Below are 13,313 nucleotides of genomic sequence, written 5' to 3'. Positions count from 1 at the left end.
AGAACTGGGTGCTGGATAAATAAAATACACACACCCCAAACTAGAGCCTGAGCAGAGACTACTGCCTAAGTAAACCCTAGAGCAGAAATGAAGGTTTTGAGGTCAAAGTTTTACAAACAACATTAACCAAAGAAATTCAGTAAACCACTGAAGAGACTGAATGAATACAGCAGACACCCTGGTGGGATGAACAGAAAGTGCTGGTTAACGTACACTGAAAAGGAAGAGGAAAAAAAAAAGTCAGAGTATCTGAAAAGCAATTAAAATTACCAAGCACAAACCCAAAACAAAAACAAGCACAATGCTGCCATTTATTTTTTAATAAGAAAAAAAATATCTCTATAAAAAGAGACACTTGTGTGTGGTTTCTTGGGTGTTTCTACCAGTCTTTTTTCCCAGCTGCTCAGCAATCCTGTCAGTCCCTTTCAGAAGTGTTAGCTCCTTTGCACTTAGGTCACATCGGGCGAGTGTGCAGTGAATCAAAGGAAAATCTCCAAGGCCAATGTTGCCAAACACTAAGGGAACGAGAGCTGCTCTCACAGAGAGCAAGATAAATCTAAAAACCCAAGCTTATGACAAAAAAGACACAGCATGGGTGTTGTGCGTTTGATTTTAAATAACTGCACACATTTACAGATGAAGTTCGGTGAAGACTACAGGATCAAATTCCACTTCCTCTTCACGATCAGGTGCCCTTTCATCTGGGGATGTGCATAGGACATCCTCTTTCATGGCTTTCCTTCTCCTCCTGCGGGTATATACAGGTCTTGTTTGGCTTTCCAGTACCGATTTCTCAAAAATACCTTCACATCTCAAGGCAGACTGTAAGCAGCTGTAAAATCTGAAAACACACAAATATCAGGTAGGGTTTCCCCCAGTTCTGTACATTAAAAGAATATCATCCTAGAAATATAGAAAAAAATTAAGTTGCAAAATTTCCCTGCCTTTGTTTTGTTACTTTTGGTGTTAATACTTTTCTGTTTCTTGAGCCAAAGCAGCTCATAGGAGTTTGAATGTGAGGGAGAAATCAGTTGTCCTTCAATAACTGACCTTATTTATCACCTTAAGCAGCTGTTCTCTGTTTGCTGTATATCTTCTCTATTAGATTCCTTGAAAATTTTATTAGGTTTATTTCCTTACCTCAACTCCCAGTTTGTGGGCTAAAGTTATATTTGTTTTGTATTGCTATCCAATAATTTCCAGTCATTCATTGTTTTTTGAATGTAATAATTCAAAGAATTATTAAAAACAGAAAAATGAAGACAGATAAAGACCATATATTCTATCCAGTCTGCCCACCCAAGCCATCTACTATCCCTTCCTCTCTCAGAGATCCTATGTACTTGTTTCAAGCTTTCTTGAATTCAAATATAATCTGTCTCTACCACATCCACTGGGAGACAGTTGCACGTTTTTACCACTCTTTCAGAAGTATTTCCTTAGGTTACTCCTTAGTCTGTCCCCTTTCATCTTCATCTTATGACCCCTCATTGCAGAGTTTCCTTTCAATCGAGACTCACCTCCTGTGCGAGACAGAAGTTCTATATAATGGAAACTCAGTAAAATATGCCCCTTTCCCCTGCTGGGACCACTTTATACTGAGGAGAAAAAGGGGTCCTTGGCAGCACCTACTCAAGAAATGCTAGAATATTTGCAGATGTTGTATGGTTGAAGTTCACGTACCTGTCTGTTCGTTTCTTGTTCTCGTCCATTTTCTGGTTTGCTATTTGTACGAGGTATTGTATGTACTCTTCATTCACTAGCAGCTTCCCCTTCCGGCTCAATGGCACTTCCAAACCATGAGTGCTCCGCACTGCCTAACGGGGGAGGGAGAGGGGGAGAAAAAAAAAAAAGAAAAAAAAAAAAAGAAGACATGGATGCACTGACAGCCAGTTCTGCAGACTCCATTCAAATTTAGGCCTTCATTTATTAACTGTGTTAACGATTTCACCTACAATGCAATTAACATGCATTAATTCGAGTTAATGCCCATAAGGCTAGTTACTAATGTGCGTTACCATGAGAAAACACCATTAATGTGTGTTTACTGCAGGTTCCATTTTATGCAATGGGATCTTGTTACTACTAACACATTAACGTAGTAGGCATATTAGTAATTCAGCTGATAGTACAGAGGGCCCAACTGAGAATAAACAGGCTTGTATTACTTCACTTGTGTTAAATGAAGCTATTAATGCCTTACTAAAAGCAGTCAGCTATAATTCCATTACTCAGCATCCTAACAGATGAGGTTGGCAGGGCACTTGATTGAGAGGAGAGGACTGTCTGAATATTCTGATCCTTCTTTGAATTAAATTTTACTTAATTCTAAAGAATTACATAAATAATGTTTAAGGTTAAATCAGATTACAAAAGGTTCTTGGGAATTATATGTGCTTATATGTGTTAATTATATGTGCTACCATTTATATGTTTATATTTTTGAAAGATTTCTCATCTGAAACATAATATTGAACAGGTGGGTTTAACATTTTATTTAATTTATAAAAACCACTTGATTCATGCGGTTTTCTCAGTTGTGCTGTCAGAGGTCTTATTCTGTGATCTTTTCTCGCTCTCATCCTGTCACTAAGGTCTCTTTGTCTTATGCATGCTAGAAATCAGCCAGAGTTTGCTCTTATCGCCTTTGCTGGAGTTTGTTCCAGGTATCCACCACTCTATCAGAGAAAACCTATTTTCTAACATTCTTATATCCACATTGGGGCTCATTTTCAAAGCACTTAGACTTACAAAGTTCCATAAGTTCCTAAGGAACTTTGAAAGTCTAAATGCTTTGAAAATATGCCTCATAATATGCCCACACAAAATCCCATTTACTAAGCCCAAGATTGGCCAAATGCTATCAGACAAAAAAAAAAATCACACTCCTCTGGTATAATCCTATAGAGATAATTACGTATAATTTTTCTGAGGATATTGTGATATCTAATTGTACAAGCCCCCAACTGAACAGTTCAACATGGCTGAATTTGAACTGCCACCTCCCTCCTAAACACCAAACCTGATGTGCACAGACTTAAAGAATTTGGGGGTAAAATTTGACAGTCCAAAAATAAAAGGCATTTTCTCTTGACTGAGTGCCACAAATCAGGCATACATGTATATACAGTAACAGCTTGTGACTGAGCAGTTAACAAGAAAGCAAAAAGGAGTAGGGATGGACAATGATCCTTCACAGATAAACGGACCATATCCTTGGCATCCTGATTTAACAGTGTTTTCCAAGTCTGGTCCTAGTCAGGTTTTCAGGATATCCACAGTGAGTAATGCATGAAAGAGATCTGAATACAATGGAGGCAATGTATGCAAGTCAAGTTCATGCATGTTCATTGTGGATATTCTGAAAACCTGACTGGCAAGGGGTACTCCAGGACTGGACTTGGGAAACACACTGGTTAAAAATATTTATTGCAAAGCCATCACATATACTCTCAGATGACCCGACATGGAACCATGTTTCAGTGGAATGATCGCCTGCCTCAGGGGGTCGTAAGATCTATGTTTACAAGAATTGGACAAGAAAAAATAAAAATCAATACATGCAAAAAGTACAAAAAGCATACATAAGCTAAAAATGCAATAAAACTTATAAAAACGCATATTAATAAAAAAAAAATCTTATAAAAACATTAGTATTAAAGCCACAATCATGACTATAAACAGGAACACAAAAGTTATATGTACCAACAGAAAGAGGTCAGTTTACACCATATAAATATGATGATGGAGGACCTATGTGGAATATATGTTCAAAATAATAATGCAATTGGAACTGCATGCTAACCAAACTAAAAATTATAATTACATAATTAGAATATGTACCATAACAGGGATGTAAATGTCATCAGAATATTAAGCCAAATGACGTAGGTTGTGTACAAAATACACAGCGTCAAACATGATATGCATTAGATAAAAAAAATTAAAAGAATACATATATTTAAAAAAACATTAAACAAGTGAATACAAATATATATAATATACATATTATAATTATTTTTATTTTGGTTAGCATGTATTTCCAATTGCATTATTATTTTGTACATGTTATTTCACATAATTTCTCTTTTAGGGCCCATTACATAGGTCCACTATCATATTTATATAGTGTAGTCTGACCTTGTTCTGGTGGTACATATAATAGCTTTTGTGTTTCTGTTTATAGTCATGATTATGGCTTTCGTAGTTTTCATAAGTGTTTTTAAAATTAATTTTTCATATACTTAATGTATTTTCTTTTTTACCTTATATATCTTTTTGGTATTTTTTTATTTTTTGCATATTTTGATTTACGTTTGTCCAATTCTTGTATGCATATATATCTTACAACCCCTAAGGCAGGCAGTCATTCCGTTGAAACACGGTTCCATGTTATGTCATCTGAGTGTATATGTGGTGGCTTCGCAATAAACATTTTAAATGGACCATACCCTTGGCATTCTGATTTATCTGTGAAGGATCATTTGTCCATCCCTAGTCCTTTTTTCCTTTCTGGTGTTTTGCATATGGTTCTTTTTGGTATGAGCAGATAAAGCAGGTCTTGTCCATATTCAGCTTTCTACCAGAAGTCCTGCCATTTTTTTCTGGTCAATGGAATTATATTTTTACAGCAGTGTCGGATGACATAACATACACTGAAAGATAACTTTGTTTTTTTTTTTTTTAAATGGAGTGGAGGAGTGGCCTAGTGGTTAGGGTGGTGGACTTTGGTCCTGGGGAACTGAGGAACTGAGTTCGATTCCCGGCACAGGCAGCTCCTTGTGACTCTGGGCAAGTCACTTAACCCTCCATTGCCCCATGTAAGCCGCATTGAGCCTGCCATGAGTGGGAAAGCGCGGGGTACAAATGTAACAAAAAAAAAAAATTTTTGAAGTACATAATGGTAGGTTACCATCATAGTTCTGCCTTTTTTGCCAATAGTGATACCGGAGTTCCGGAAGCCGGAATTTAAAGCCACCGAATGCTGCAAAGCAGAACAGAAATTACAAGTCATTCACAAAGTATGAACTAATGTTGCTGTTTGTAGATTAAGAGGCCCTTTTACTAAGCTATGTAAGCGTCTGCGTGCAACCAAATGGAATTACCACACGGCTACTGCGTGGCACTTGTGGTAATTTCATTTTTGGCATTACCAGATACGCGCATCTGAAAAATAATTTTTATTTTTGAACTTGTGCCAAGTGGCACTTGACATGTGTAGGTCATTACCGCCCGGTTACCGCGCGAGTCTTTACCACCAGGTCAATGGCTGGCGGTAAGGTCTCAGACCCAAAATGGACGCGAGGCGATTTTGTTGCACGTCCATTTTCGGCAAAAATGGATTGGCGTGCGCTCAAAAGCTGCGCCTACACTACCGCAAGCAATTTTTCAGCGCACCTTAGTAAAAGGACCCCTAAATATTTTCTCCTATGCTGTGGTATCAGTCATATCAAGTAATGTTATAACATGCTGCCAACCTTGTGTAGCGAGTACTCGTGTAAGTCATCACAATTTTCAAAGTGAAGGTACCCACATACTTTCCTTTTGAAAACTAATCCACTGAAGGTAGGTGCACTTCTTTAAATCTGCTATTTAGGATACACAGATTTCCTAGATTGTTTTATGAACTTAATTTCTGTGTACAAAGTATGTGCAACCTCACCCCTGAGAACACCTCTGCTTGGTTCAGGTAAACTTATGCACATACAGGCTGCATGCATACACTTACTTACTTGCATATAATCTAACCAAATTAAAACAGTAATTTCCATGTGGAAACCTTTGTTTTATGCACTTCAATGGTTTTTTATTTTAAATACCTTCATTATAAAATAACACAAGAACTGACCATCAGCTGTAACTGCTTCAGTTCGTGACAGTAAGGTACAAGTATGAAGACCATTCTAAATGGACCATGAATCAAGATATTGTGCTGTGGCCTCCACAAAAGTGGAATCTGCACCAGAATAGCCAATAGGTCACCCTATTTAGGAAGTTTCCTTCAGAATCCTGTATGTGTCCTGATTCCCCATCCATACATGTCGCTCTTATGTGGTAGTCAAAGACTGTAAATGTTGCCACCGCAATATCTCCAGTTTCTATCAGCCTTGTGAACACAACCCGGATTCAGGAATCAAACCTCTGCATGCCAGCTGCGCTACTTAAACAACTGCCCACGAGTATTACTTCCATCTCCAGGGACGTATCAGAATAATTTCTCTTACCAAAAGCTGTGCATCTTGTAGCTGCCGACATTGCACGTGCAGGACAAATGGTTCAAATTTTAACACAGCGTCTCCACTGGATTTCTGAAGTGCTGTAATCTGAAGCAAAATTGAGTGTGAGTTCATGAAGGTAAAATTATGTATCATACCTGATAATTTTCTTTCCATTAATCATAGCTGATCAATCCATAGACTGGTGGGTTGTGTCCATCTACCAGCAGGTGGAGATAGAGAGCAATCCTTTTGCCTCCCTATATGTGGTCATGTGCTACTGGAAACTCCTCAGTATGTCGATATCAAAGATCCATCCGCAGGACTCAGCACTTAGAGAATTACATCCACAAAGGGACACTCTGCCCAGCTCACCACCGCCGAAACGGGGGAGGGGAATCAACCCAGCTCATCCCCGCGGAGCAGGGGAGGGACACCATATCCTGCAACCGCAACCGCGGGAGGAGCTGACTGACCCTAACACCGCCGAACCGGGAGGGGTACAAAGCTGCCCTACAGCCGCACGAAGCGGGAGGGAGCGCTGGCAGACTTTAGGTCTCAATCCAGCCCCGTAAAATGGAGGGGAGAGGAATGCAGCAGCTCACTGTAACACAAAATCGTCTCAACTCCTGAAGAATCCAATTGAAAAAACTTGAACACGAAGTCCTCCTGAACAGGAACTGAAGACTAAACTTGAACCTGAAATGCAACCAGAATATAAACAGTACAGATATCTGGGAGGGACTATGGATTGATCAGCTATGATTAATGGAAAGAAAATTATCAGGTATGATACATAATTTTACCTTCCATATCATTATGCCGATCAATCCATAGACTGGTGGGATGTACCGAAGCAGTACTCACCCAGGGCGGGACATAGAAATCCCTGACCGCAACACTGAAGCTCCAAACCTGGCCTCCGCCCGAGCCAACCCGAACGGGAGGGCTCTGAACTGGAAGTGTCGGCTCAGAACTGCAAAACGCAGAAAGCGTTGATGAGGAGGCCAGATGGGAATAAGCAAGTAAGCTTCCTTGATGTCTAAGGATGCCAGGAACTCCCCTGCCTGCACTGCCGCTATAACAGAGCGGAGAGTCTCCATCCGGAAGTGCCGAACTTACAAGGCCCGATTGACCCCTTTGAGGTCGAGGATAGGCCGGACAGAACCTCCTTTCTTTGGTACCTCAAAGTAAATGGAGTAACGTCCCTTGCCAAGCTGATCTTCTGGCACCGGAACCACCGCACCCAGGCGGATCAGATTGTCCAAAGTCTGCTGCACTGCCACAGCTTTGACTGGACACTTGCAGGGAGAGTGCACAAACCCGTCTCTGAAGGGTCGGCAGAACTCTAGCTTGTAGCCGTCTCTAATGACTTCCAGCACCCAAGCGACTGAAGTTACCCTGGTCCACTCGCCCAGAAACGAGGATAGGCGTCCTCCAATCTGCTCTGGGCCATGGACCAGCGCCCCGTCATTGGGTACGAGACCCTGGGGGAGGACCGGAGGAGGCACCTCCGGGACGGCGGTCTCTGCAAAAGGAATGCTGCTTGGGGAAGAAGTTCCTTATGAAGGAAAGGGGGCAGAGGAGCCCGACTTGCCCGGGCGATACAGACGGGCTTCCTGAAACCGTCCTTTGGAGGAACCGGGGCGGGCACCCCTGGCCCGAGCCCTGACCTCCGGTAACCTCTTGCCCTTAGACGTGCCGAGATCGGTCACAACCTTGTCCAGCTCGACCCCAAAGAGCAGCTTGCCTTTAAAAGGCAACTAAGCCAGGTGAGACTTAGAGGCGTGGCCAACAGACCACTGCTTTAGCCAAAGCCACCGCCGTACAGAGACTGTCTGAGCCATACCTTTAGCTGAGGCTCTCAAGATATCATACAGCAAGTCTGCCAAGTAGGCCAAGCCCGATTCCAGGGCTGGCCAATCAGCCCTCAAGGAAGGATCCGAGGGGGAAGCCCGCTGCACCAGCATCAGGCACGCCCTGGCCACATAGGAGCCGCAAATTGAGGCCTGCAAACTTAAAGCAGTCGCCTCAAAGGACCACTTTAAAGCCGCCTCCAATCTCCTGTCTTGGGCGTCCTTTAGGGCCGTGCCACCTTCCACCGGCAACGCCGTTTTCTTAGTCACCGCAGTGATTAAAGAATCCACGGTAGGCCCAAGAAAGGCCTCCCGTTCACCTTCAGGCAGAGGATAGAGGCGGGACAAAGCCCTAGCCACTTTAAGGCTCGCTTCTGGGAAATCCCAATGAGCCGAAATCAAGGTGTGCATGGCTTCATGCATGTGGAATGTTCTAGGCGGGCGCTTCGTCCCCAGCATAATGGCAGAGCCAACCGAGGATGAGGGAGAGACGTCCTCCGGAGAGGAAATCTTCAAAATGCTCATGGCCTGCACTAACAGGTTGGGCAAATCCTCTGAGCGAAATATCCATGCTGCAGAGGGGTCATCCGCTCCATCCGAGCGGGAATACGTCTCCTCCAAGGAATCCCCAAAGGACCGTTGGGAGAACTCAGATACGCTGCCCTCACCTACATCAGAGGAGACAGAGTCCTCTAGGGCCTGGAAGTCCACCCGAGGGTGTTTGCTTCCGGAGGCCTCAACCCCTTGATCAGAGGGGGGAGCCGGGGCAGCGTTTAGCATAAGAAAAGCCCCCTAGACTGTGCACTTCTGCCGCCTGGGCCACGGCCCTAGACGCACCCTCAACCGGCGCTCGCAAGAGCGGGCGGGGGGGGGGGGGGGGGACAAGCTGTTTATCCAAAATGGCGTCCGGCGCGAAAATCCGAGAAGGAGCCGCGCGGAAAGAACGGCGTTTAACTTTCGCTGCTTTCTTGCTGTCGCCCGAATCAAGGGCGACCATAGCATTAACATCTCCCACCTCGAGGCGGCCCAAGAACTAACTAACTAACTACTAACATTTCTAAAGCGCTACTAGGGTTACGCAGCGCTGTACAATTTAAACATAGAAGGACAGTCCCTGCTCAAAGAGCTTACAATCTAAAAGACAAGAGAACAATCTAAAGACAAGTGTACAATCTAGAGGACAAGTGAACAGTTAATCTGATAGGGTGGATAGATTGGGGCATTCTATATTTCTCAAGCGGTTAGGCGCCGAAGGTAGCATTGAAGAAGCCGTTCGAGCAGAGTGGCCGGCCAAAATGGGGGGGGGGGGGGGGGGGGGGGGGGGTGAGCCGCGAGGGATGGGCGCTTATGGCAGGAAAAAACCGCCGCACCGGAGGAAGAACCGGGACACTGACCGGACTCCAAACTGATGCCCAAACAAAGGCAAGTCAGGCTTTGAAACCCCCGCATCCCCACTAGACGCACACATGCGGTCCGGGGAGCGAATCTTCGCGCCCTCGCCCTCCGACGCCATAAGCCACGTGGAGACCGAACGGGGAACCCCCTGCCCGCTATAAAAGGTAAAATTACCTGCTTCTCGCTCCGAGCTGTAACGACCTGGTGTCCCAGCGAGCAACTGCAATAAACGCTGATAAAAATGTTGAAATAAATGCCCTTAAAGGACGTTCAAATTTTTATTTTTTTTTAACGGAGCCAGCGGGAGGGGGGAGAAAAGGAGGGATCTGGCACCACCAGGTTTGCACTTGCTCAAGAAGAGCCCTCAATCCCAGGTACTCAACAAAACCTAAGAATTAGGCTTGGAGACCTAGCCAGAGCTGCTGCTGTGTGTGACCACCACCTGCTGAGATAGAGAACATACTGAGGAGTTTCCGGCAGCACATGACCACATATAGGGAGGCAAAAGGATTGCTCTCTATCTCCACCTGCTGGTAGATGGACACAACCCACCAGTCTATGGATTGATCGGCATGATGATATGGAATGCCCAGCTGTACAACACTTGCCAATAAAAAGTTAACCTCAGAAGCAAAGAATCAGGAAAAGAGCGAGAAGCCATGTAGCACCCTGTACTCTAAAGATCTGGGATACAGATTTTTTGAACCCATGAAATCTTCTGGTTACTGCATTATCTGCCCAAACCATTCCTTCTGCTCACCACATGATGCACTATGAAAATAATTAAAGTCAAACTTCAAATGTTTGCAGGGTATGTATGCTATTATCAAGTACTTACAGAAAAGAAAACAAATCTGCTTACCACATCATCCTTTTGGCACTTCTGATGTGCAACAAGTAACCAAGGACAATTCTGCTTCTTTACTTCAAACTCATCGAAGCGCTTAAAAAATATATATATAAATAAATGTTAACTGTCTGCTTAATTAGAAAACCAACGTTTTCAACGATCCCTATGCCCCCACCTGAGCTGCTGGGTTCTTCTCTGCTTTGGATCCAAGACAGCAGTGGTGACAGTGCACAGTAAATTACCATCTGCTAAGTGCAAGAGCTCTCCTGTCTATAACGCACCTATTCTCCACTGTTTCCTGCTCCCCACCTGGGAAAGCAACTATTGTGCACATTTTAATGTGGGATGTGCTGTAGCGGGCGAATCACATGGTAACTGCTTACCACACCTCAGTATAGAGGCCCCTTCATGTCTGATGCAGTAAACAAATAGCATGCCAAGATTGGGAATTTAAAACGTGTCATAAAAAAGGAATACATTTTAAAGGGCAATTTTCAATTTACTCCCATTTTAGAACAATTTTTTTTTTATCTTAGTGCACTTTTTTAAATTCTAGATCCATTTGCATACCATCCATTTATTACATCAGGGGTTAAGCTGATATTTATCATGGTAGTAAACAAGTTGAAACGTGTACACTTATAGTATGGCAAAGTGTCATATTTTCCCATCCTCTGTTTGAAAATTCCTGCATGTCAGAGACTGGGTGTGAAAAGATGAGGTAAAGTATGTCTCAGTAAGGTGACAAGGACTGTATGAAGAAAGAGTCTGTGTGCACGTGTCTTTTGTTGATTTATTAACTGCCTTTATGAAAAGAATTCATCAAGGTGGAATACAGCAGGTACAGCTTGAAGTAAAAAATTACAATTTCGTTAATGGCATAACAATAAAATGATCAATTATAAACAAAACAAAATCAATGAGGTAAACTTGGAGATGGTAAACTGAATCCTAGGAGTAGGAGTAACATGATGTGGCATCAGAAATACACACATTAAACTGCACATGAGCCTATGCGTACAGATGGACAGACGGATAGAACGTCCGCAATGCTATTGCTTGGCAAAAAGTGCCAAAAACAACAAAAAAAAAAGAGTGCTAAATACAACACACTTTTTTCCTGATGTATAACATCATGGTCAAAACATAAAGGAATCCTGTTCAGATGGAATGGATCCTCAGAAGCTTAGCAGAAATTGAGTGGCAGAGCCGGTGGTGGGGGCGGGGCAGACTTCTACGGTCTGTAGCGTGAAAATGGCAGATACAAATCAAGATCAGGTATACACAAAAAGTGCCACATATGAGTTTATCTTGTTGGGCAGACTGGATGGACTATGTCAAAATGTATTCAAATTTACGAATCTGTTTAGCACACATTTTGGTGAATTTTATTTATTTTGTTACATTTCTACCCCGCGCTTTCCCACTCATGGCAGGCTCAATGCGGCAGGCAATGGAGGGTTAAGTGACTTGCCCAGAGTCACAAGGAGCTGCCTGTGCCGGGAATCGAACTCAGTTCCTCAGTTCCCCAGGACCAAAGTCCACCACCCTAACCACTAGGCCACTCCTCCACATCCAATTTTAAAACCCTTCCTGGTGAAAGGAGCCAGTTTCTCACATGACTGAGAGAAAACATGTTGACTTTAGCAACTCCAATCTCTGAAAACAGCAACAGAGTTTGCTCAACACTGATCGGTTCAAGAGTCCACAGAGCTGGCATTCCTGCTTCCTGTATCAGAAGTTATTTTAGCACATCAAAATGGTACACTAAAACAAGAATAAAAAGGCGTGCTAAACTTAGTATACTATTACACTGGCCACTTAAGGAGCCCCTATTAATCAGCTTAGATAGTAACACTAGATAGTACATTCTGCATTAGAATATGTTGCTTTTTAAGAATCTGCCTGCATGTTATTGGTACTGTCCATCAATGGCTAGTAACACACTGATGTAGATACAAACAGCAGGCAGTGAAATGCTTCCTGCATTAGCTAATGCCCATTTAATCAGGGTTTAGGGCCCTGTTTACAAGGTGCGCTAATTCCTATCCCACACATGGTTGAATTCCATTACCATGTGCTAACCGTGTAGGCGGCCATAGGACTGAATCTGCAGACACCACATCAGCAACTATAGTGCTAACCAGAGCAACACTTCTGTAGGCCAGCATTTTGCCAGACCAGAGCACAGCACTGACTGAATTGAATACTAAAAAGGAAATTTCAAGGCAAAAAGGTAAAAGACGGATACAACGGGATCCGATTATGTGTGACATTTTTTTGCTCATTTCTGATCCGAAGAAGGCTTGAAAACCTCACCCCCCCCCCCCAAAAAAAATGTATTAAGTTAGTAAAAAAAAAAAAAAGTATCATCTTTTCTTTTGTCTTGTTTTATTTCTGTTTATTACATTTAAAAGTGGACTAACACGGCTACCCCATACTATTTTATAAGCTCAGAAATTGGACACTGGATCCCAGGGCGATGCTGCTGGCAGTGAACGGGACGGGACTCACCCCATCGATGAGCGTCACGCGTCCCGAGCAGGAGCTGGTGGTGAAGAAGGCATCGCACTCGTTGATGAACCGCACCAGACTCTCGATGTCCGCGTCCACACTTCCCTTCCTGCTGAGGTCCGCTCTGCTAAGACACTGTTCTTTCCGCTTCTCGAAAGCATCAAAAAGCGCCATGACGCAGAGGCCGGAGTAAGCACTGAGCTCCCGCACCACCACAGCCGCCTGCGGCCTGGCCAGAATGTATGAAGACGTAAAGACATCTAACTTAAAGCTCCAAAGGCAGCCACATTGGACAGCACGCTAGGTCGACTCGCACGTAGCTTGTACACAACCTCCGCTACGTAATACCGAGGTTAGATTGAGAACCCAAAGATTGGCGCTATGATGAAATCAAGGAGGTTGAAGGAAACATGCTGCATGCTGAACGTTGCTACCAATGCCTGCAACCAATGTTTTTTTCTCTACGGGATGCTGACTAGGACA

At 43.3% G+C, this 13,313-nt stretch overlaps 1 protein-coding gene across 1 annotated transcript; it reads right to left on the bottom strand.

Annotated features, from left to right (window-relative positions):
- Positions 1 to 295: 295 nt before the first annotated feature.
- Positions 296 to 13,296, bottom strand: TYW3 (tRNA-yW synthesizing protein 3 homolog). The gene is made up of 6 exons (XM_030207722.1): positions 12,831 to 13,296; positions 10,329 to 10,409; positions 6,225 to 6,323; positions 4,913 to 4,984; positions 1,684 to 1,817; positions 296 to 841 (listed from the first exon to the last, which is right to left on the bottom strand). Exons 1-6 carry the CDS (start codon positions 13,002 to 13,004, stop codon positions 631 to 633), a joined length of 771 nt encoding a protein of 256 aa, XP_030063582.1. The 5' UTR covers positions 13,005 to 13,296; the 3' UTR covers positions 296 to 630.
- Between the last annotated feature and the right edge of the window lie 17 nt (positions 13,297 to 13,313).

This window comes from Microcaecilia unicolor, chromosome 6, assembly GCF_901765095.1.
Source record: "Microcaecilia unicolor chromosome 6, aMicUni1.1, whole genome shotgun sequence".
NCBI lineage: Eukaryota > Metazoa > Chordata > Amphibia > Gymnophiona > Siphonopidae > Microcaecilia > Microcaecilia unicolor.
The sequence above is the reverse complement of the archived record's forward strand: the minus strand, read 5'-3'. Positions and strand labels throughout refer to the sequence as shown.